Source organism: Heterocephalus glaber, unplaced genomic scaffold (genome assembly GCF_053883595.1).
Source record: "Heterocephalus glaber isolate CG9 unplaced genomic scaffold, H.glaber_assembly_v1.0 deba00001532, whole genome shotgun sequence".
Classification (NCBI taxonomy): Eukaryota; Metazoa; Chordata; class Mammalia; order Rodentia; family Bathyergidae; genus Heterocephalus; species Heterocephalus glaber.
In genome coordinates, this window is record NW_028258330.1 from 26,171,902 (window position 1) to 26,197,486 (window position 25,585).

The window sequence follows — 25,585 nt, forward strand, 5'->3', positions numbered from 1 at the left end:
TACAATAGCCAAAAGCAGATTTATTGCTGTAGTTTAGTCTCAGAAAAATAAAAATAAAAATAAATCATCCAGTGGTTATGAGGAATCCAGGAAAACCTGTCCCAGCAACGCCAACTTAGAGGTAAAGGGCTGACTGGGGCAGCTGAGAAGTGAGATTTTCTGCTTCGGAGGCTTCTTCTCCCCTGCCTCGTTGTGGTTTTCAGGTGAGGACAATGTTCCTGGCCCTGCTGGGGGTTCCCAGGGCCCCGAACTCATTGTCTTTTTCTGGAATCTTGACCTACTCCGTTTGAGAGAGTAGAATTCCCTCATCAAGTCTTCCACTTCCCCCTGCTCCTCCTTCAGTCTCTGGCAACAGTGGAGGGCAGCGGGGTCAATGGGGTGAGCTTCTGTGTTGAAGATGTAGCCCCCAGCCCCCAGGATGCACTCCCCATAGGGGGTCATCACAGCATCGAAGGTGGAGCCATTGTTGTGGATAAAGTTGGTTGGGTCAAACAGAAGGTAGAGGTATTTCACAGTCTCGGCCAGGAAGAAGGACTCCATGCGGTTGTCAAGCTTGTGGTCTCGGAGATCTTTGATCTGCCGTGTGGGAGAAGAAAGCGAGTCAGAACAGCATCACAGTACCGAAGGCTTCTGGCTGAATCACTCCTCTTCTCAAGAGCTTTGCTCTTTTCTAAGCCACCACCATCTCTTACGTGGACGATCACAACTGCTTCCAATGGGACTTCCTGCTTCCATCCATACCCTGTGATATATTTATCATGAATCTTACCTGCCACCCTCCTTTCACAATGTTGGGTCAACAACCCCTTTCACAAAGGTTATAAACCCAAGCTTTACCAGGTCCTTCAGGATCTGGCTCCAGCTCCTTCCCTCATCCACTGCCTCTGGAATCTTTGCTGTTGCAGCTCCAGCCACTTGGCCTTCTCGTTCCTGAGCTGGTAGGATCTGCTACCTCAAGTTCTTTGCGTCAGCAGTTCCTTCAGTCTGGGGCACTCTTCTTCCGGGTCCTCCCTGCCTCTCCCCTCCCTCCCTCTGCTCTGTCCCTCTTTCTCTCCTTCCCCTCCCTCCCTCCCTTCCTTTCTTCCCTCCCTCCCTCCCTCCCTCCCTTCCTTCCTCAGAGGCCTCCCTCACTTTCCCTTCCTCATGACAGGACAATCTCCTATCCCTTTTACACTACTGTTTTCTGACTATTAACTATGACAGAATATTCCATCATCAAAATGAATTGTCATTTACTTAGCTAATCCTTCCCTGGTGGGTATCAAGGTGGTTACCAAGTTTTTACTATTATAAATAACTAACGAGGTGTCTAATTTAGAACATTTCATTACGTTTACAGGCATGGGGGAGTAAGATAACTCGGTACAAACATTTTTAGCCTCTCAGAGTTAGCAATATATTTAAATAAAACTATAATTCTCAGTGGACATCTTACATTTAAAAACATGACTCAAATATGGACTTTACGCACTGACTTCTTTTCTTGCCCTGTTTGGCCGGGATCAGATGCCTGTTCCCATCATGCACCCTGGAGGACTTCCAAAGAGCTTTGCTTTCATGGAAATGAGCCTTGCATTCCCAAGAAGGCCCCAATGGACCTGCCACTTTGGTTTTTCACGGAAAAACCAATACCCTTTGGAAACCAAACATATCACTGCTTTATTTTCCCCTATACATACAAGTCTTTTCTTTCAAAATATGGATTGTATTTTACTTACAAAATACAACCACATAACAAATTTGCAAAAGTGTTTTCCCCTTTTAAAAAAAAAATCCCATATCCTAACAAGAACTCTGTAGGCTTCTCGGGGAATTTTCTTTCAGACTATTTTCTTATATATTTGTTGTTCTGTGCCTGTAATGACTGTTTATTAATATCTTGCCTGCTTGGGTCCTATAAGGATATGACCTGGCTCTCACCCTTGACCCTTTCAACCCATTCTCCACAGCAGCCAGAGTGATATTTCTAAAATACAAATCAGATCACAGCACTGTTGTAGGACCGACCAATGCTTCTCATGCCACACTGACCCAAATCCAATTTTCCCACGGCTTACAAGAGGCCCTCTCTGATCCAGCCCCTGCCTCCTGTAGCCTCCTCTCCCCACTTCCTTCTTGCTCAATCTACCCCACCCACACTGGCTTCTTTCTGTCTCCCAGATACACATTCATTGTCTTTCCTACTTATGTGTGAGCTCCATCGGAGCACAGGCTTGGTGTACAGTGCCTGGCATGCAAAAGGCATTTGATAATACCTGTAACACTAGCAGGGCCATTTTGTTAAAAGGATCCAGATTTGAATACAGGAATATAGGACTCTGGATTTTCCTTTGTTTTGTTGTTTGTTTTTCTGAGACAGGGTCTCACTATGTAGCCCAGGCTGGCCTCAAAGTCACAGTGATCCTCTTGCCTCAGCCTCCTAAATCTTGTTACAAGCATGTGCCAGCATGCCCAGCTGGATTTCCCTTTTTTTTTGGTACCAGGGATCAAACTCAGGACCTCGTGCTTGCAAGGCAGGTGTGGTGCCACTGAGCTAAATCCCCAGGATAGGACTTCCCTTTGTAAAAAACCACTTTACAAAAAAAACATTTTATATATATACCATCTTAGAAAACTTTTCAGAAAATTCGCCTTGCAAAGTAGCTTAATGAGGATAAGGATCTCTGGTACAGGGGGCTACCAAGGGCACAGGATCAAGACTAACTCTAACGCTCCTCCTCCAGCTTGTGTGAGCTTCAGCAAGGCTCTTAGCTTCTCTGTTCATTAATTTATATACATCTCCAAGGTCCACTCCAGTGCTAATGCTCCAGCACTGCCAAGACCCCACCCTGGAAGAGGCTCTTTAGTGCTAAGGGGAGACACTTACCGTTGCAAATCCACACTCCACCTTGCTGATTTTTTCAATGGACTCCACAGCATCTCTCCCGAGTTCTAAGAGGGTGGGATCGCCTGTGGCTCGGTAAAGGTACATTGCGCTCTCAATGAGCTCTGCAAAGGTTAAAGCAGATTTTCCTCACTCAGTGCCTGAGCAGGCCTGGCTTGGGGCACGCTCAGGGACTCCTCTCTTCTATCCATTGTCCATTAGCCCCAACTAAGAGGAACATGAGATATTTCACCCAGTGCTGGGTATTCAGAGCCAACAGGCCTAAAGCCCAAAGCTCAGTGGAGACCAATGTAAATGTAAGGTGACAGAGGCTGTAGTCTGTTTCTTAATCCCTGTTCCTTCCTTCATCCTTGATAACAGAATCCCTGACTTCAGCCAAGCCATGGCTGCCTAGATTAACAATTCCCCACAGGCCAGGGATTTAGCTCAGTGGCTGCGCTGCCTGCTTTGCAAGGGCAATGTCCTGAGTTAGATCCCTGGTACCAAAAAAAAAAAAAAAACAAAAACAAAACCATTTCCCACAGATAATACCATGGAGAGCCATATATGACCAGAATATGAGACAGAAGCACATTTCTCTTTTTTTGGCTTTTTGAGACAGGGTCTCGCTGTGTAGCTCAGGCTGGTCTTGAACTTGCAGTGATCCTCCTGCCTCAGCCTCCCCAAGTGTTGGGATTACAGGCATGCACCACCATGCCCGGCAAGAAATACATTTCTGACTTAATTAAACCAATATTGTTTTCCCACCATTCACACCCTAACCTAATCTGAAAGCTTAAATGAAGAATAGGCCCTTGCTGAGAAAGGACAGACAAAAAGACAAAGGTAAGAGATTCAAGTGCTAACTTTTGATCTGCAGAGGCACAGTCATTGGCTCACTGTGCCCAGAATAAAAGGAGTGCCCTGCCTTACTCTACCTCACAATTAGAATGTAAAGACACAAGACCAATTTCAAGGAGAATATTAGCCAACAGCAATGGGTCCCAATGAGAGTATTTTTCTGAAAAAAGGAAAACGTGTTTACTGCTTTCAAATAGCTGCAGCACTGTTACAGAAAAGATCTGACTGTCCACTAAAGGTGGCTCATTGAGTAGAATCCACAGCTGCTTTTCTACTTTGTCACTGCTCTCCCTCAACCCCACCAACATCTGCCCTGATCTTCTCCTCCCGTTTCCTCCTCCTTGATATCAGCCAGCATTTCTCTGCCTCCTGATATAAGACTGAAAACTCCTGCTCTTACGTTGGAGAAAAGGTCCATCACCCTGCTCTGTCCTACTTCCTCTTCTTGGCCATTCAGGGGCTTTGGACAAGGCTGATACAGCTGCTCATGCCCTAAGACATAGACTCGGGCACATTTCCTAGCCAATGAATGCAGACAGAAAAAGTGCTCCGTAGGAAGCCATTCTTCTGTGTCTAGCAGCAGGCCAGGTCAAGGCCAGCCTTGTTTTCTCAGCACCACAAGTTTGCTGGCTGTTACTTTACTCTGTCATGTATCATGCAGCCAACTTTCTGAAGGAAGATGACAGTTCAGGGGTTAGATCTGGACTTAGGGGAGGTAATGACCACCAGAGGCCTTTATTCAGGCTCTATGCTCCACAACTGCGGATCAGAGTCATGTACTGGAGCACAATACACTGGCCGGGCTAGCTAGAGAGCAGTACACTATCTCCCATGTGCTACTGTTTTGGGGAAGGGTGACTGGACAAAGGCACTTCTGGATTCCTGGCAATAGCGCCTTATTTTCCATCAGTGCCTTCCTGCCAAAATGCTATGAGGCAGCCATGGTAGTGCATGCCTATAATCCCAGCACTCAGGAGGCTGAGGTAGGAGGATCATGAGTTTGAGGCCAACCTGGACTACATAGTGAGACTCCATCTCAAAAAAATTTTTTTTTGAATAAATTAAAAACAAAAAAATGGGAATACATGAGAAACACCAAGAACAGCAACACTTGAGAATTCCAAAGTGATTAATTTGCCCTTTGGAACTCCTGTTTCACTCCTTCTGTCCCCTTCCAAAGTCCCACAACCTCATGAAGGTAGAAAAGGCAGTGGCCCTAGGAAGACCCCATCCCATGGCTCACAGCAATGTAGGTGGGAAGCATCTAAGACAACGTCAACTTACAAACTATCCTGGGGTGAGGATGCCTGTGTGTTGACTAAGCTTCCTGCCTCTGTCCCCTCTTCCCTCCTCATAGTTTTTTGCTTTCCTGCAATGAATCAGAGGACATCAGGGCTGGCAAGGAACTGAGGAAGGGTCTAGTGTGTGGTACCTTTAACTCTGAGCTGCCAATGGAAAGGAAAAAAGATTAGATGGTGCCTAAGGCCCATCCCACAGTTCTGCCACCCATACCACAAAAGAATAATCTACCTGATCCACTTACTGCCTGTGGCAGTTTGCGTACAATCTGAAATCAGAAATAAGTAACCTGATGTTTTCCTTCTTGCTTACTTTCCCAAGTTTGAAAATAACATGGGGCTAAGTTAAGAGACCTGGGTTCCAGCCCCAGCTCCTGCACTTTACAGCCTTGGCCAAGCTACTTCAAGCCACTAGGCCTCAGTGTCCATCCCTGGAAATATGGGGCCAATAATTCCTAATGGAAAAAACCACTCAGAGCCACTGGATCACATGAGGAAAAAACTGCAAGCACTTCTGAGGGATTAGAACACAAAGAACCAGCACCCACAGGCTGGCCGTGGGCCTAAGCGGCTGCTCACCTGGCCGAAGTGGGTAGCCCTCTCGCTTTTCCACTGTGTATCCCTGAGGGATGTTGTAGAACTCTGGGAGCCCTCCAAACTGCTTCCACACAGTGTAGTAGTTGAGGAAAGTCTTCATGGCATTGTCGATGTCCCCAATGAGGCTCTGTGGGTGAGAAGTGCTGGTTAGACAGAAAGTCAGTATAAAAACCCACAGATAATGGGCATGGTGGTGCACCCCTGGAATCCCAGCACTTGAAAGGCTGACCCAGGAAGACTGCTGTGAATTCAAGGTCAGCCTGAGCTATATAGTGAATTCAAGGCCAGCTTGAATTACATAGAGAGACAAAAGAAAGAAAGAAAGAGAGAGAGAGAGAGAGAGAGAAGGAGGGAGGGAGGGAGGAAGGGAGGGAGGAAGGGAGGGAGGGAGGGAGGGAGGGAGGGAGGGAGGGAGGGAGGGAGGAAGGGAGGGAGGAAGGAAGGAAGGAAGGAAGGAAGGAAGGAAGGAAGGAAGGAAGGGCGGGCAAAGCAAAGCAAAGCAAGGCAGGCAGGCCTGGACTACATGGAGAGTTCAAGCCACCCCGGACTACTTAGCAAGATCCTGTCTCAAAAAAATAAAAAGCTAGGAATAGCAAAGTTTGTGCTATCTTATTCTCATTCCACATCCCCCAAAAGATAACCATTTTATTACACAACTTTCCAGAGTTTCTCTATACAAATGTAAACACAGAGTACAATAAATTATTTTCCCTACACTATAGATATCCTTTAGGTATACTCTCCATAAGTACATAAAATACACAGAGAGTACCCTCCTCCTATTTATATAGTTGCATAGCATTCTGTTGCTTAGACCACAATTTAATCAGTTTCCTATAAACAGCCATTAGACTTGGTTCCCATCTTTTGCCATTCACTATAACAATCAATACTGTGATAAACACTTCTGTACATGTTACTTCACATATATGCAAAGTACATTGGTAAGATCAATTTCCAGAATTAGGGTCGCTGGGTCAGAGCACATGTGTTATTAAGTCTACTTAAAGAATCATTTAGGGCTGGGGATTTAGCTCAGTGGTTTCGCCGCCTGCTGTGCAAGCACAAAGACCCAAGTTCAATCCCCAGTACCAAAAAAAAAAATCATTTACCTAAGAAGTTTTGAAAAACTCTTAAGAATTTTTTTTAAAAATGAATCACCTCTAGTTGCTCATAATACTGAAGTTCAGCAGCAATATTCCTTCATGTTTCCTTGATTCCTGTTTACTTCTTCATGTGAGAATGAAGTTTATGTTTTAATTTTAATATTAAAGTTATCCAGCTGGGGATTTAGCTCAGTAGTTCCACTGCCTGCCTCACAAGCACAAGGTCCCAAGTTCGATCCCCGGTACCAAAAAAAAAAAAAAAAAATCAGTTGAATATTAAAGTTATCTAATAATCCATTCCATTAAAAATAATCATTTATTTAGTCCTCCATGTTAAGCATTTAAATCATTACTAGTTTGGCTTTGCTGCCAAGAATATACATATACAGGTTTTTTATTCTTTTGGTTTTTGTTTTTGAGACAGGGTCTCACCATGTAGCCCAGGCTGGCCATGAACTCATGGGGATCCTCCTGCCTCAGGCTCCCAAGTGCTGGGATTACAGGTGTGCACTACCACACTAGGCAAGATACATATATAGGTTGTTATCTTTTGGTCTTGCATGACTTTCTTGAGGAACAAGCACAGAATGGAAAGATGCTGGGCCAAAGGGTGTGGTTAGTTCTTATGAGAAGGGTTTCCAGGGGGAATGTGGTCACAAAGAGTTTTAAGGAAAACAGATTGCTAGATCCTCAACTTTCCTAAAATAGTCCTGCCTGAAACAGGCTTTGTGCTTGTCACACAAAGGCAGGCAACTCTCACCCTTACAATTGTACTTTTCAGAAGATGGTGTCATTAACAGTCTAAACGAAGTGTTGGACATTGCCCTTGGGTATAAAAACTTCCTGAGCACCAGACTAGGCTAAATTTAAAATTAGTGTAAGTGTAGAAAATAAATGACTTTAGCTACTGGATTGCAAATCAGACCATTTCCATTTCTCTGCTTTCAAAAAATTCAAAGAGGAACTGGTCACACTGTCAAGACAGAGATCATCAAAAATAATTTTTGATGAAATCATTTTATTTTAGTTCTTTTTTTTTTTTTTTGAGACAAGATCTTGCTCAGGTTGGCCTCGAACTTGTGGCAATCCTCCTGCCTAAGCCTCCTGAGTGCTGGGATTACAGGCATACCCCACCACACCTGGCTTGATTGCTAGCAATTTTATATGGTTCAATCTAATAATATAAGTGCAATACTCAGCTTATGATCACAGGAAATATTAAAACATTTTTAGTTTCTGTTATATAACTTTTTGTTAGAAAAATGTAGGATAGTTTGATCAACAAAATGCTCTTAACATAAAATAAAAATAAAAGGAAAAGTACTGTTGAGCGAGTAGAATGGAAATGAGTTCATGGGAAAAATGATATGTAACCACACTCTTAAAATTAAAACCATCATTTTTAAAAATTCATACAAGCAACAAATTTAAAGATCTTAGAAGAGATAGATCAATATTTAATATTATCAACAAGTTTTCTCTGTGTCCGTTTCTCCATTTGTAATATAAGAGGATTGTACACAATTGGGGACCAGTCAAAACAATTGCAGTTTATCTACGCAATGAACTACACAGAAAGCTAATAAAAAATTAAAAAGACCAATCCATATGTATCAATAAACAGTGATCTCTAAGATTTAGTCTATAAAGAAAAAAAGCTTCCAAAGAATATAATATATCCCATCTATTTTTAAAATAAAATAAGGGATATAAATACATTCATTATTTGTGTCTATGGATTTCTGTAAAGATACACAGAAAACTGAGAACAGAAGCTACATGGGAGCAGGCATGAGGGTATGTGCTCAACACTCACTTTTCACTGCATTCATTTGTGCCCTTTTAAAATTTATTACCATCCACCACATTATTACCTTTTGTTAAAACAAAAAAACTTTTTTTTTTTTTTTTGGTACCAGGGATCGAACTCAGGTCCTTGTGCTTGCGCAGCAGGCAGCAAAACCACTGAGCTAAATCCCCAGCCCCCCAAAATTTTTTTGTACTGGGAATTAAACTCAGGACCTTGTGTTTGCGAGGCAGGCATGGCACCACTCAGCTAAATCCCTGCCCTCCTCACCAATTTTAAAACCCATTTACATTACAAAACATTTTAGTACGTAAAATACTTGGCACACTGAGGGAGTAGCTTAGATGGGCTCTCAGGTCCCTTCCAGCTGTGACTCTGTCAGACTGTGTCAGGGAAAATAATGCTGGTGGTGGTCACAAAAGTTTATAGCCAAGGAGGAAACTTGACTGAGTGTAGTGGCATGAGCCTGCAGTCCCAGCTACTCAGGACCGGAGGACCACTTAAGCCCAGAAGTTCTAGTCCCACCTGCGGAACACTGTAAGAGCCATCTCAACATAAATGCAAGCAGCCATTCCTGCCTTGCCTGGAAAGATGCCATGTACGGAACCGTAAGTGGCACAACATTCCTCCACAAACTGGATGCTCAGTGCCTGACACCTTAATACATACCTCGGAAAATCTGGCTTGGCAAAATCATGGATCTACCTAATTCACTCTAGGTCTCTCTTCTACCCCCAGAGTACTCAAGTAACGGAACATAACTTACTTGACTTACACATCAGAATAAGCTTGCTTTGCCACTTCATAGGAAAATGACCACCCTCTTTAATTGTTCCTACCTGAAGACCAGGCCAATAGGCTTCCAAAGACTGGAAGACCGGCATGGACACAGTCCCCTTGTACATCTGCACCCACAGGTACCAGTCACCGAAGCGTGTATAATTCCGAATGGCTTTGTTAAACTCTGCATCATGGAAAATGGGATAATGGACATGTGAGTGATTAGTGAGACAAAAGGCAGCCTTGACAACAAAGCATGGGCTTACCCTTTTGGAAGATCAGATGATGGTCTAGCTTCAGAGTGGCCTAGTATGCAATACAGCAAGCAGACTAGAAAGGATCACAGGTTCTGGAGTCAAATTTCTAGGCTCACATTACAGCTTTGGCTTTATAGTGTGCGAGATGTGACCTTGGGCAAACTTTTCCCTCTTAAGCCTTATTATCTGTTAAATTGGGAAAATAATGTTATGGACCTAGGGGGATTGTTCAGTGGATCTATTCATTCAGTGAGCTCAGTGAACAACAAGACAAAGTCCAGCCCATATGGAGCTGATCTTCCACTGGGAACTTGAACATATTCCTCTTCCCTGTATTATAAACTGTGAGACCTGAGATTTTGTTTTCATTGCAAAATTCCCAACACAGCAGGGCGTGGTGGCGCATACCTGTAAGCCTAGCACTCAGGAAGCTGAGGCAGGAGGAGGCCAGCCTGGGCTGCATAGTGAGACCTTGTCTCAAAAAAAAAAAAATTCCCAACACTATCAAAGTGCATAATAAATATGCACAATTATCTGAATGAACAAAGCACAAGATACACATACAAATATATAGGATAATCTCAAAAAGTGTTATAAGGATTAAATGAATCAGTCCATATTCAGAGCCTTGGCATAGTGCTTATGGCATGCAATAAATATTTGACTAAATGAATAGTAGCTGTAATAATTATACTAGCAGTTCAACAGTTCCCAAGATCATTATTACTGGTGTGTGAGGGCCTATAGGGTAAACGTATTTATTCAACAGGCATTCACCCATTATTTACCTCATACAAAGGACTGGAGAAATATGAAAATGACTAAGGCATAGATTCTGCAACGAATTGTGGAGTTGCTAACGATATCTGACTGCAGGAAAGGTGTTGAAGGTCCTAAATTCTAAGAGAGGATCACACTATTTCCTGGGTAAGGTGATATTTAAGCAGGACATTGAAGGGTAAATAGAACTTGGACACAAAAAGACAGGAAAGAAGATATTCCAGACAAAGGAAATACCATGTGCAATGGCCAGGAGATAAGAAATCTAGACCAGGAGCAGAGAACACAGCATGGCTCAGGTGGTTCTTGTAGGAGGGAATAAGGTACAGTGGGCATCAAATGGGCCATGTGAGTCCAAGCGGCACAGGATGCAGACTCAGATATTCCAAATTGATTCTGCATGCATCTGGGAGCAACTCAAAAGTTTACAAACAAACCACGCATCAAAAGGAAGTCAGGCAGGTGTGTGGCACATGCCAGTAATCCTAGCACTTCTGCTGAGGCAGAAGGATCATTACAAGTTCAAGGCTATCCTGGGGTACATAGTGAGTTCAAGACTAGCCTGAACTACGTAGTGAGACCCTGTCTCAAATAAACAAAAACAAAATAAAAAAACTAGGAAGTCATAAAACGCCCCCTTACCCTGCCCTTTTTACCTAGGAACATAGCCATGAGCTTCTTGTCCTGAAGCAGGATGGCTCCTTTCACCAGGTACTCAAAGTAGGAATCAACACCAGCCCCAATGCCCGAATCCTGGGCCACCCACTTGCCAGTGAGCACATCGATGTGGTTGCCAACCTGGGAGAGAGATGTAGTATCAAGGCCAAAAAATGATCAACTCCCACCCTCTTGCCAACATCCCCTGACTTCCCAGTGGGATGCAAGACAGGCACCCAAGTGCTTCTTGGAGACATGCAGGCTATGGGGAAGGCGGCTCAAGGGCAGCCTTCCTGCACATCTGTACAGTGGAGATGCTTCTCATGCACATTTATGAGGATTTAATTATACATGCTGTGCAAAAATGAGGAAGAAAAATGACTTGGAGTGTTTACACCCTGCCTAGAGTAAGTGTGAGATGAGAGACAAGAACTTGCTATTCCCACAATCTGACTTTGGAGCGCTCAGCTTGTGATTCCAGTGTCTAAAGACAAACTTCCTGTATTTCCAGAAACTGACTCCAGAGGGACACCCAAGAAGCTGATAGAGTGTGTTTCTAAAGAAAGGAACTGGATAGCTGGGGGACAGGGTCCAAGGGGACTTCACCAATGTCACTGGGTATTTTTTTTAATCTTTTGACTTTTGAACCACATGACTATAAGGTCTTTTTAAAATAGATATTAAAAGACTTAACGAAAGAGATATGGTTTTTATACAGCTTGAGTCATTCCTAAAAACTGATAACTTCATCTAGTACTCAATCAAAAGAAATAGCTAACAGTTCTGGGTTAGTTTGGGTTCCCCAGGGGCAGACCCCAGCAAGGAAGACTGAAAGTAGCTGATGTGGAAGCTGAGTCTCTGGAAATATCAGTAGAGGAGGAAGGAGCAAGTAAGACAAGGCAGGAAAGGCAGCCCATACATGGTGAGGGATTGAGCAAGTTTCTGCCACAGGCACTGGAGTTGAGTCCTGCTGGGAGCCTGAGGACTCAGTACAGAGTGATTTTCCCTAAGGTGGGACATGGGAGGGTGCAGGGGGATGGAATGTGCATCTACAAACTCCTATCGGTATCAGTCCCTGGTTGGGAATTGCTCATGGGTAACATTAAGTTCCTGTCTTTCCAGCCAAATGCAATCAGAGCAGGCTTCAAGCACAGAGAAGGCTCGCAGGCAAAGGGGCATGGGTGACGGCAGTTGGCAGACAGGCCAGTGTGCACAAAAATAGAAAAGATCAAGAGGATGTGGGCTGGGCACCAACAAAGTCCACTACAGTTCCAGGTTGGAGGAAAAAATGCTTGGGTTGGACTAAGGGAGTTACTACAGGTGTCTAGAGAAGTACCTTCTAAAGGGATTTGTAAAGATTCCTCACACATGCCCCACTTTTCAAGCTGACTTAGCACCAGACTCTGCATAAAATGTGCCTATACATGGATCACTTTCAAACAGTTTTAAGAAGTCATAATGACTAAGCAAAGGAGGTACTCATATATTAACATTACTGAAGTAATTGAGAACCAGAGAGGTTAGGCAATTTGCCAAGGGCCATACAGTTTTGATACAGCAAGGCCAAGGCTTGAATCTAGTTCTGACTAAATCCCGTGATATTTCCTGAATAGTCTCAGCCCTGTTACTGTTAGTTTCACTGGATTATCCTGTTTAGGAGCAGAAACCCACCTTAGAGATCATCTAAAGTTTCCATGTGTTAATAGGCACTGGAGAGAAAAGGAAGCTCTTGGGTCAAATAAGTTTGGGAAATGTTATGTAATGTTAAATAGATTATGTGTGTTTGTGCATGTGTCTGCATGTATGTGTGTGCACACATGTGTGTGCATATGTGTGTTATCAGGGACTGAACCCAGGGCTTACACAATAAGATACATCCATAGCTCTTTTTAAATTTTTTTTTGAGACAGAGCTCACTAAGTTGCTAAGTTGTGTGTACCACCACACCGCATAGCTAGCTATAAATAGATTTTACTGCTGTTTCATAAACTATTCTGCTCATGTTTATTGCAACTTTCTTTTTTTTTTTTTTTTTGCACTGGGGCTTGAACTCGGGACCTTGTGCTTGCGAGGCAGGCACCAGAGCCACTGAGCTAAATCCCCGGCCCTGACTGCAACTTTCAAAAAAAGAAAAAAAGACTATCATGTGTAAGAATCCCCTAATTAGCCAAGACACCTCTCAGCACTGATACTCAACGAAAGCGTCTTACCAATGCAGAAAGACTAAAAGCGAGGGCCAGGTGGGCTAATGAGCTTCAGGGGCACGAAGCACATGATCGTTCCCTAGAAATCAGAGTTCAACAAGGCTCAAAGCTCAACACAACCCCTGCTCCTGCTGGAGGATGGGCTCTCAGGCTCTCTTTGCTTCTGTGCCAAAACATGAATTGGGGCTCAGCCTACTTTTAGTGTCCTGGGCCCAACTCCCGGGCTACTGAGGTTGCCCTAAGTTTCCCTTGGCTTAACTGTAACCTGTTGCTCAGAGCCCTGGGCCTCCTAAGCGGTGCCCAGGCTGGCAGACTTGACTCATGCAGGAAGGGCAGTGGCCCACCTACCAGCCCGATATCTGACCGGCTCTCCCACAGGCGCATCAGGGCCACTCTGGCCACGTCTTCAAACACAGGGTCTCCAGTGAGGCTGCTCAAGGTGGCAAATTCCACAATGAAGGTCCCAATCCCTGCCGTACAGGTGACAGGGGTCTCCCCTGGGTTCACACCATGAAGCAGGTTCACCGTTCCATAGGGCATCCCAGTGGGGGTCTGAAAGGCTAAACAATTAAAAATGTATCACTCCAGATAGAAGCAGGGGGTAGGGAGGGTTTTGATACAACCCCAAAGCTTGAGACCTTGGCCAGCATGTCCTTCTTTTTTTGGGTGATCTGCTCGAGTCTGAGCCAGAGAAGGATAAATGTCATAACGGGAGGGCCCTTAGCCGCCACCTAACCCTGATGCTGTCAAACACTGTTCTGCCTGACCCAAGGGCTCCTATAGGTAATGTGGGGACATGGAGAGAAGTGTTCTTCAGGTTGTCAGTGCCACATAGCTCATCTCAGCTAGAGTGGCTCTACTTTTATTTTTTTTACACTATGCTTTCTGAGGGCAGGTAGGTAACAGTGTGAAGCAAGGAAAGCTTAAACTACAGAAGTAGTGGGGCTTGTGGCTCACAGACTAGAATATGCCCCACTAGAAGCTAATTGCCAAACTGGGGATGGAACACAGGGCCTCATGTATGCTAGTTAAGCACTCTGTCACTGAGCTACATCCCTGGCTCTTATTTAAATTTTATTTTGAGACAGGGTCTCACTAAATTGCCCAGGCTGGACTTAAACTTGTGATCCTCTGGCCTCAGCCTCCCAAGTAGCTGGGATTATAGGTGTATGCCATTAAACTCAGCCATTCACAGACTTCTTAAAATACTATTCTGATCCAAAGAAACAGATCAGCAGATCATACTTACTTTCAGAGAAGCCATTTGAGATCCCTGTTTCAGATAAGGAGTTTAAGGGCAAAATTATTTTTAAAAGAAAGAAAAAAGGATATAAACCCTTAAAACACTGATAATGTATGACCCCTAATTTATAAGCTAGGAAAATCATGGCTATAAAGTGATTCAGCCAAAGGTCATACAAGAGTCAAACCGTGCTGGGCTGGGAATGCCTGCCCAGACCTCTCACCCTCGCCCAAATCCCAGTCCAGTGCCCTGCCCACCACACCCTGTGCCTTCTGATTCAAGAACTCAGCCACCAGCCTGAGGCAGAGATTTCCTCTCTTGGCCAAAAGGTTAAACCAAAAGGTTAAACAACTGCAGAGGAGTCTATGCGTCACTGAACTGTGAACAAAGCTGTCAAAACGTCCGAAAGCTACAGAGTCCAGCAACTTTGTTATCAACAAGACACTTGCTATCTGTCAGGCATGAGTGGCAAGCAAGGAAAATGTAAGTCACAACCAAGGAGGGCTCAAACAAATATTTTAGAAAAGGCAAGAAGTATTAAAAAGGAGAGTGACAAAATCCCCCTCCTCTACCCAAAGGATAGGTATACTGGCACTTACTTTATAATAACTCAATACATACTTTTGAATATGTATATTTCTCAATAAAATTTTTTTGTAATTTAAAAAAAAAAGGAGCAAAAAGGCAGCTTCCTGTAGGAATGACTCACACAGGACATGATGTTTGCTAGGAGACACTTAGGCCGTGAGCCATGGGCCATGAGTGAGACCTGAAGCCAGCAAACCTGCTCACCTCAGCTCTCCCCAAGGGTGAGAGGCAAGGGCTGCACACAGGGGATAAATACAGAAGATGGCTGAAGAGCTGGTGGAAAACATACTGTGATGTGTTTGGGTGTGAGCAGCCCCCGGACCTCTACCACACCCTGAAAGGAACACAGTGTCCAGCTGACACTACTGAGCCTGGCGTGGCTGCCCCACTGGACAAAAACAGTGAGACTTGGCCTATAGCCCTGGATGCTGCTTAGCCACCAAACAAATCCCCTTTGCTTCAATAGTTTGAAGTTCTCTAAGCACTTTCTCCCAACCTCATTTCAGCCTCCCCAAAACGAAAGTTGTAAGAGAGAAGAAATTATGATTCTCATTTGATAGACAGGGAAACTGAACCATGGAAAGGGAGCGTGGCTTGGTCAAGATGCAGCTGGGACAACCAAGCCTAGAACTTTCGGCTTCTGATACTCAGACCAAGGCGCTGCCCGGGGGCCTTGTTATTTAAGCAGTATGAGGGCCTAAGAGGAAGCAAAAGAGCTCAATCAAAATAAGAACAAGGATCATCCATCCCCTAGGCTGGCCTTCAGCTCATGCCCACAAACAGTAATCAGGTCAGGTCAGCCATTCTGGGTCAGTGCCCTAGCAAGCCCTTAAAATGCCCAGGACTCTCCTGATTTCTATGATCATTACTTGGTACTTAGGAGACAAAACATCAATGATTCAGCATGATCACTCTTGGCTCCATCGAGGGAAGCAGGACACTCCATTTCATGTCTCCCCCAGCTCTGTATGGATTTTACCTGGTAGAAGTTTTCGGGCTGCCTCCTCAGCCATCCTCAGGAGAGGTCCGGAACAGGGCCATCCCGCCTCCACTTCCACCCCAGCCTTCTTTGACAACAAGTGAGCAGAAAGGAGTCCTCCTACCACTGCAGAAGACACAAAATGCAAGTGGTTACAGTCCCAAGGACCAGTCTTTCCCTTATGGAAATTAACCCTAAGCACTGTTGGGATGGCACCCTGGGAAGCGGCTGAAGACCCCTAGTGAAAGAGCCATCCCTTAATCCCACATATTTGTAGCATATAAAAAAAAGAGGGAGAAAATGGGGAGGAGGCAATACATGAAACAAAGCTTTTCCTCTTGGTAGGTCACACAAACAATGGCCACCTTTTGAAGTCCATACTGTGTATACAGCACTAGGTACTGCTTTCCCCTCTTTAGATGAAAATATTAAGATTCAGAAAAGCAATGGGGTGTGGTGGCGCACGCCTGTGATCCCAGCACTCAGGAGGCTGAGGCAGGAGGATTGCCGAGATTTCGAGCAAGACTTTGTCTCAAAAAACAAAAAAGATTCAGAGAGGCAAAGTGACCTGCCATGGGCTACCTATCTAGTTGGTAGGAGGGCCACATCTATCTGATTCCAAAGCCCATATTCCTTCTACTTTATCACTCTTTCTCCCCTCACCTGTCACACCTGGGGGAATGAAAAGAGTGGCTATTACTTCACACTAATTTATCTATTTTAAGTGATTATGCAATACTTAGGACTTATAAAAACAGACAAAGGGGGGCTGGGGATTTAACTCAGTGGTTCTGCCACCTGCCTCAAAAGTGCAAGGTCCCAAGTTTGATTCCCAGTACCCAAAAAGCAAAACAAACAAACAAACAAACAAAGGGTTTGTATCTGGAAATATCATTAGATGTCAGAAATGACCTCCTGACTACAAATTAAGGACTGACTCTGACTTTCAATTTCCCCCTCCTCCTGGCAGAAGGGCAACAGAAGACAGAGGTAGGACATGGCCAAAGGGGGTATCTGATCAAGATCCCTGCATTAAGTACAGACATTAAAGGGTGACGTACTCTGTGTAAGGGGGAATTAAAAATAGACCCTGCACACCTCACCTGGTGCACAAAGGAAAACTAGATGCCTCTAATCTTGGCGCCCAGAGAATCAATACTACCAGAGAATCAGTAACTATAATCTATTACTCACAAACCTTTACAGTCTGAATTTATACCAACTGGAATGTCTAGGAAACCTCAAATGTTTAGCATAAAGTAGGTTTTGGTAGGTAGTACCTCCAGTCATATTGCAGAAACCTTAAAAAAAACTGTATCTGGAAGAACCTATGTTCCACCTAGGCCTCAAAGAATCCTATACAGAAAGCCCAGGGGGGCTGGGGATTTAGCTCAGTGGTGCCACGCCTGCCTCGCAAGTGCAAGGTCCTGAGTTTGATTCCCAGTACCCCCCCCAAAAAAAAAATTAAAAAAAGAAAGCCTAGGAAATGAATGTACAATAAAAAAATATAAAAAGATACAAAACATACATGGAAACAAAGCATTCTGAGTAACAGCCAACAAAAAAGACAGGAAATAAGACCTACCAACAATTCAGATAGTAGAATTATCAGACAGAATAGAAAATAAGTGTCATATGCTTAAAGAAATAAAAAGGGGGTTGGAATATATGAGTAAGTATGAAGAAATAATAAAAATTACCAAGAATATTTATAAAAGGACTAAACAGTTTCTAAAAATAAAGAAATAACAAATTAAAAACAGCATGAATATATGTAACAGCAGGTAAGACATAGCAGAATAGATATTAGACTTGAAGACAGTCCCAAAAAAGTTACGAAAAATGCAACACAAAAAGACAAAATTTCCTTGAAAAACACAGCAGGGACTTGGAGGATACAGTGAGAAGGTGAAACATATATCTAGTTGGAATTTTTAAAAAAGAAGGAGAAAGTGGGTAAGAGGAAATATTTGAAAGAAAATACTTAAGAACTTTCTCAAAGAAATGACAGCAATTCTCAAACCCAAGACTCTCAAACAAGATTAAAAAAAAAAAGAATCCTCTATTTATATACATCACAGTAACATTGCAGAACATCAGAGAAATAAAAATCATAAAAGCAGCCAGAGTTCATGTAATGATTGTTAAAGCTGGGTAGTGGCTATGTTTAGTTCATTGTACTATTTTCTCTACTTATATATAGGCTAACATTTTCATAATAAAAAGTTTTATAGAGGGGGCACCCAGAGGGATAAAAAGATTAACTACAAAGAAGTAACTTTGACAGATTACCTCTTAACAACAACCATGAAACCAGAAGACAATGGAAAAATTTCTTCAAAGTGCTAAGAGAAAATAATCATATAATTATGTTCATATCAGAAATGAAGGTATAATGATAACCTTCATTTATAGATGGTAAACTGGGCTCAGAAGTTGGGAGAGGGAGGGCTGGGGGTGTAGCCCCGTGATAGAGCACCTGCATGGCATGCATGAGTCCTGGGTTTGATTTCCTATGCCATAAAAAGAGAAAAAGAAAAAGAAGTTGTGAGACGCAACAATGCACACAGCCTCAAACTCAGCTAACCCAGGATTCTACACCATGCTTGCTCTCCACTTTCTTTTTAAATTTTTATGTATCATATATCTAGGACAAAGTTTCAGGCCAGAACATACGAAACAAGGGGAAGCAGAACTCTGCCTTCCAGAGGCGACAGCTGCAAGCTAGTGGTCTAGAGGGTCACCGAGTAAAGGCTATGGGAGCCTCATAAGAACCACCAGAGCCTGCTAAAAATACCGATTCTAAGACTCAACCCAGAGATTGCCATGAGGGTAAAGCCCAGGCGTGTGAACACTTTAAAAAGTCCCACATCATTTTTATGGGCAGGCATAAAATTAACACCCTTGACATGCACTGTCCAATATGATAATCACTATGTGACATTTAAATTTATGTTTTTCAATTCCTAATTTATTTATTTGACATTTAAATTTAAATTCATTAAAACTAAATGAAATTAAAAGTTCAGTTCCTCAGCTGCAATAGACACATACCAAATGCTCAAAGCCCATGTGGTTAATGGCTACCATTACTGGATAACACAGGTATAAAACATTCCCATCCTAGCAAAAAGTTCTATTGGACAGAAAATAAATAAGCTCCAAGAAGGCAGGGATTTCAGCATTCTTGTTCACAGCACCAAATCACTACTATGTATGCAATTCTGGTCTATTCCTTTCCAGTATTTTCTCTGTTGCTTTCACTTGAATGCCTAAAACTGATGACAGATCCTGAGATTGCCCTCCTCTCCACCAGAACCCCAGGAGGACAGAAGCACTCTGTCAATCACCGGCTTTGGCCAAGTGCCCTGGTAGGGTGGGTCCTAAAGATCCTATTTATCATCTTTTAGATTTCACAGCAGCAACTCTACACTCTCTTCTCTTCCAAAGGTCCTGGTAGTAGGCAGGTCTCACCTCGAATGTTGGTTTCAAACACAGAGGCATTCACGTCAATATCAAAGTCCACGTTGTCCTGAAGCACTTCAACCACTCTTTGGAATTCGGAGACATTCCCTAAAATCTGGAAAGAGACCTGACCATGAGGTACAGAATATGCTGGATTCAGACTTTGGGATGCTGTACTGGTATGGCCCTCACTCATTCAATTAAAACCTCCAGTTTCTATCTTAAGTCTGGTCACAGGGAAACAACACTGAGACCAGAAATCGCCCAGAAACCCAGCATCAATTCAACAGTTATTGGGGACCTTTTTTTTTTTTTTTTTTTTGGAAAAGGGTCTCTTCACTGTGTTGTTCAGGTTGGCCTTGAACTCATTCCATAGGCCAGGCTGGCCTCAAACTCATGGTAAATCCTCCTGCTTCAGCCTCCTGAGTGCTGAGATTACAAGCATGCATCGCTAGGGTTAGGTACCCATTTAAATGCCTGCCTTAGGCACCCATTTAAATGGATATGTTATAAAGAATGTAAACCCCATAAGGAAATCTTATACAGTGGATACCAGTTGTTTTTAAACCCTCTCTCGTCACATTTGATCTTGTAGAAAACATTACAGATTGGCTTCCAACCTTCTTTACCCAAATGCTTGCTTTCTCAGCCTCCTTTGCTGCTAAGTGATTGTGTTACTCAGTCACTTCTGACTCTTACAGAGTCTACCAGGGACACCTTTGGAAAAGCTTGTTTTCCCAATTTAACAAACGTGGCTGGCATGGCTTTCACTCTGCCTCTGCCTGCCTTGAAAGCAGATTTGATTTCCAGAGCTGTGGCAACTATGTTCCACCATGAGGTACTACTAAGCATGAGCATGAAAGCCAGCACACTCACAGTAGAATAGAAAAGGACAAAGAGCAGGGTCTCACAGCATAGTTGCACAGTTTCCCCAATGCTAGAAATTACCTTCAGATTTTCTTGAGGAAATAAACCCTCTTTCTTTAAACCATCAGCTAAGTGCACTCCTGATATCTTTTACTCTGATAACAGCATCCCAATTTTCCTTTGAAGAGTTGCCCTTCTACAGTCACTCCTGCGGCTCAGGAGAGACTAATGCCATGTCCCCAGCTATAGCATGGGCACCTGGCTCGGACCAGCCACAGTACCATATCCTTTGACCAAGTGACTGGTTCAGGTGTAAACTCAAGCCAGATCAGTGAAGTCAGGTCCTGGAATTACTGGAAAAGGCATAATTCTTTCCACACAGTTTCCTAAATGAGTGGTATGTAAGTAGAACTAGTCCCACCCCATCTATTTCTTTCCATATTAAGAAAATCTTTGAAAAAGGAAAAAAAGAATTTTCGCACAGCCAGAGGCCTCATTCACTTCTGAATTTACCCAGGCTACCAAGTACAGCTCACAAAGCAATTACTTGACAAATGTTTCTTCAATGATTATACAAATCTTTCTTCATATTGCAATGGTGACCTCAAAACAGAAGTCTCATCATTTCCTGCCTTCTGCTTAAGGAAATTCCAGTAGCTTTCCCTTGCTCTTGAGTTAAAGATCAAAACCCTTGACACAGTGAAGAGCTTGCATCATCTGGTTCCTCTCTGTCCCTCCAGATTCACTTTATTTCCTCCTTTTCCTTCCCCACTCCCCAGCTAGCCTTCCTTCAATTCGCTGCACCTGCCATGCTCTCTCCTGCCATAAAGTATTTGCACTAGTTGTTCCTTCTCTCCTTCCACACTTTCCTGTCACTACATGCTTCTCCTTCAGACCTGACTCAAGTGACTCAAGTGTCATTTCATGGCTTCAGGGAAGTTCTCCCAATCTCTTCAGCATAAGACAGATTCTTTTGGGGCTGGGGATTTAGCTCAGTGGTTCCGGCGCCTGCCTTGCAAGCGCAAGGTCCCAAGTTCGATTCCCGGTACCAAAAAAAAAAAAAAGACAGATTCTTTTGTTATGGCCATTCACAGAATTATGTTCCTTTCCTTTAGCGCACTCACCTTAATTTGTAATTATATATTCTTCAAGGTTATTCTTTCACCCTTTGTTTCCCTTGCTAACACCACACACTCCAGGCAACCAGTGGCCATGTCTGTTTAAACTCACCATTATGACTCCAGAGTTCAGCACTGTGCTGATGTACAGCTGGCCCTCAATAAATATTTGAATGGATAAGTACATACAACTTAACATTAAGCAAAACAAATTATAAGCTGAATTGTATTAATCAAACAAATAGTATATGAACCAAAAAAAATGAAATAGGAGGAAAGTTATTAAATTCTTTTTTGTGGGTTTTTTTTTTTTTCTTTTTTGGTTTTTTGTAATAGGATCTCACTACAGAATTCAGGCTGACCTTGAACTCACTATGTAGCCAAGGTGGGCCTCAAACTCGAGGCAATCCTCCTGCCTCAACCCCCTGACTCCTGGGATCACAGGCGTGTAGCTTTTATTTATTTACTTGGTACCAGGAATCAAACTCAGGACCTTGTGCTTGCCAGGCAGGCATGGTGCCACTGAGCTAAATCCCTGGCACTTGTGGCCTTTTTAAACAAGATTGTCAATGCTTGCAGTCATACAGAATTAAGTTCAAGTACTAGCTCTACTTTTTAATAGCTTTGTATCCTACCATGTTATTTTACCTTTCTAAATAGCAGATTTCTCAGGTGTAAAGAGTAAAAGTATTTATCTCATGAGGTTGTTGGAAGGATTAAACAAGGTAAGACAGTACTTATAAAGTGCTTATCAAGAGCCCTATATATAACATAGTAACTCGTTTGTTATTATCATCGCACATGGCTACTAGGTTGTAAGCTGAAAACAAACAGGGTACCAAAATCTCTGTATCCCTCACAAAGTTATACAAGGTTATCACAAGTCCCTGTACCTAACAGGTCCTCTAGAATGTTTGCTAAATAAACGAATCGGGATAAGTTGGAATATTTGGTTTTCTCCTATTTAGCTTGGTAAGCACAGCCTGATGGTTCACAATCATGAGATGAAACCTAATAGAGGAATTCACTTCTATTCACAGTCAAGCTGCTAAAAGAGAAAAGATGCTGGTTATGCAATGACAAAGAGGATGAAATAGATGAGATACTTACCAGCAGTGTGTCCAGAGCATCAATGAGAGTCAGAGAAAAACTGTAAAAGGATAGAAATCCCAGCTCTTTAGTAAGAAAACAAAACACCAGGTATATGGCTGTCCTAGATTCTCCATGCACCCAAAACTATGTGAGGCACTGGGATGCCTCTGCCCTCCCCATTCATCATGACAACAGAGAAACAAGGGAAATCTCTAGGGTCGTTTGACTCTCTTAATGCACCTGGAAGTGTGGGCTGATATTGCTCAATTGTAATTAAACACATCATCTATATTCGCTGCAATTTTTCTGTGCCATGGGGAAGTAGTGCAAGACTGCAGCTAAAAGGCCAGGGTTTTCAGCAATTCCACATGTAGGAATTTACTCCACAGCACAGAGTTGTTTGAGACTGCTCATAACAGTACTGTTTAGAACAAGGTTAGAAAGAACCTGTCCACCAGTTGAAGAGTGATGAACTAAACTGTGGTACAAACAGTGCAAAACTATAAAGTTATCAAAAAGATGCTTATCAGGAGTTCTATGTGCTGATAAAGACACTCACAATTATGTTGTTATATGAAAAAGACAAGGTGCAGAACAGCTGATACAGTATGTTTCCATCTACACTTCAAAAGCATACATATCAACAGATAGCAGATTAGCTGTTGTTAGGGCCAGTGGTGGTGGAGGGATGAACTATAAAAGGACACAAGAAAACATTTTAGGATGAAAGAAACATTCTATAGCTAGGCTGTGATGGTGGTTACTATAAAATTTAAATGGGAGTACTGTATTGCATGGAAATTACAACTTTAAAAAGTTGGTTTTTAAAAAGACACACCCCTACAAAATGGTAAAATATATTTCTGAAAGAATATAAAGGAAAGGTAACAGTGATTGGAGGTTAAGGTCGGAGAGACATTTTACTTTATCACATGATTTTGTACTGTCTGAATTAGCCCTTGTTCTTTTTTTTTTTTTTAACTAAAATTGTAAACCAGAACAAGTTCTGAGTTTCCCTAATTTCTCTAGTCCTTAACATAGGAAGGAATGCAATCATTAATAAATATGTAAACTGGAGATATTTGCATCTAACTCCTAGAAGTGTTAAGAGAATTAAATAAAATGACAGTAAAATGCTCAGCATAGTGTTCAATCAATGCCAGCCTCAGCTAATGCAATGATTCTTCACTCACAAGGAACAAGACAGAGAATTCCAGTTTGCGTATTTTTATTCTCATAGAAATGAGAATGAAACCAATAGACAAGTGAAAATTATAGTATCAGAGAAGTGCTACAAAGAAAATAAAACAAGGGATTTATGAGAATGACAGGAAGGGGAGTGATTAGAGGTATGAATGACAAAAAACCATACAATAAGGATAATGGAGAAAGTGTGAACTCTTCCATCCACAACACCTGACTCCAGAAACTTGCCCACGTCCCCGCAGCTGGTGCCTGTTACTAGCGAGGTTGAGTCCAGAGGTCCAGACAGCCAGGCTACACTAAGACTTTTTGCACTGGGAGACGCTAGGTGGACCCCTGGTGGTACTGGTCTGAATTTGGAGGAGGGCAGCCTAACCCGTCTGGGAGCTTTTCAGAACCTGTGAGGAGACCCTGAAGCCAACCCCTAAGTGACCCTCCCCTGCTCGCTACACTGCGGCCGCCCTTAATCTCTCGGCTCATACTACCTGCCCCAGGTGTCGTGCCCATCACAGGTGAGAGGTCTCAGCTCGTCGTAGGGAAAGGCATTTTCCAGATAGCTGTCGTAGGCGTGGTAGAACATGGCCTTGACTCGCTCCCTAGTGCGAAAGACCAGAAATAAGCTGGGAGGGGCGGGGGGGGGGGGGGGCGCAGCACAAAATGAGACGGGAGAAAGGACCAGAAATAGAGCGGAAAGAGGGAATCACCAGCTGATTTCTGCCAAGGGTCCGGCAGCAGGACCTGAACAAGTCGGTACGCTGGTCGCGGGTTGGGGATCCTGGTATGGAGGGAAAAATAAGAAACCCCGTCTGCGCTTCCCATTCCCCCACCTCGGAAGGGCGAGAGCTTGGCCTCCTTCACCTGTAGTGGGCGGGGTCCGGCGCGGTGCCATCAGGACCTGGCGCACCATGGTGCAGGGGCAGCAGCGAGCACAGGAGGCCGAGCGGGACGAGCAGCCGGAAAGGCATAGAGCTCGTAGCGTGTCAGTGCCGCCGCAGCAGGGGCAGCCGCCACCACCACCACCCGCACATACTAACTTCTGCTGGCTCTTCCGGGGATCCGCACCACTACGCCTGCGCGCCGAGAAATCAGTCATTCACTTCCGGACTACAAGCCCCAGAATGCAACGGGTGGCGAAGCGTGTCTAGGGATACATAGTTGCCCAAGCCTCGATCAACGTGTCTTACAGACAGTGGCTGCTGTTGCTAATGTTATTAATTAATGTTTTAATGACACCAGTTAGGATTTATTGAGTACTTGTATACTAAAACATCATAGAACGCTTTAAAAGCATTACCTAGTTTGTTTTTTTCCCAATACTTTATTACGGCAGGGATAAGCAGGGACTCAATATTTGTTGAATGAACGTATATAAAATGTATGAAATAAACAAAATCCCTATAAAACAAAAACAAAAGGCCCGGTGTGGTGGTGCATGCCTGTAATCCCAGCACTTGGGATTACAATGAGGCAGGAGAATCGTCTAGAATAGAGTTCCAGGCCAGCATGGGCTACATAGAGAGTTCAGGGCCAGGCTGAACTACATAGCAAGGCCTTGTCTAAAAACAAAAGATGAAATATGTTCAGGTTTGATCATTCTTAGAGATACTGAGTTTCCCAAACCAGTTCCCTTATTATATAACAACTTAGAATTATTTTTCTAAAACTGCCACTCTTGAGGTTTTCTGAAATCTCACTTCTAAAAGTTCGTAAGTACATGATCTTCTATTTCACTTTTGGTTACGGTCACATCATCATAGTCCCTTTGGTTTCCACACCAACCGAGAAGAATGCTCCTCCCAATACTTGGGACCACCTCACTG

At 43.3% G+C, this 25,585-nt stretch overlaps 1 protein-coding gene across 4 annotated transcripts; it reads right to left on the reverse strand.

Annotated features, from left to right (window-relative positions):
* Edem2 (ER degradation enhancing alpha-mannosidase like protein 2) lies at positions 1-24,831 on the reverse strand. 4 transcript variants are annotated; one of them, XM_004867880.4, is made up of 11 exons: positions 24,624-24,830; positions 24,251-24,361; positions 22,581-22,620; positions 19,495-19,600; positions 16,021-16,146; positions 13,559-13,770; positions 11,006-11,147; positions 9,372-9,496; positions 5,602-5,746; positions 2,867-2,988; positions 1-576 (listed from the first exon to the last, which is right to left on the reverse strand). In XM_004867880.4, exons 1-11 carry the CDS (start codon positions 24,728-24,730, stop codon positions 76-78), a joined length of 1,737 nt encoding a protein of 578 aa, XP_004867937.1. In that variant the 5' UTR covers positions 24,731-24,830; the 3' UTR covers positions 1-75. The 4 variants fall into 4 exon arrangements, with proteins under 4 accessions (XP_004867937.1, XP_021102517.2, XP_087045064.1 ...); XM_021246858.2 differs by having other exon boundaries at positions 24,593-24,830; XM_087188938.1 differs by lacking the exon at positions 24,624-24,830 and adding an exon at positions 24,470-24,595.
* Between the last annotated feature and the right edge of the window lie 754 nt (positions 24,832-25,585).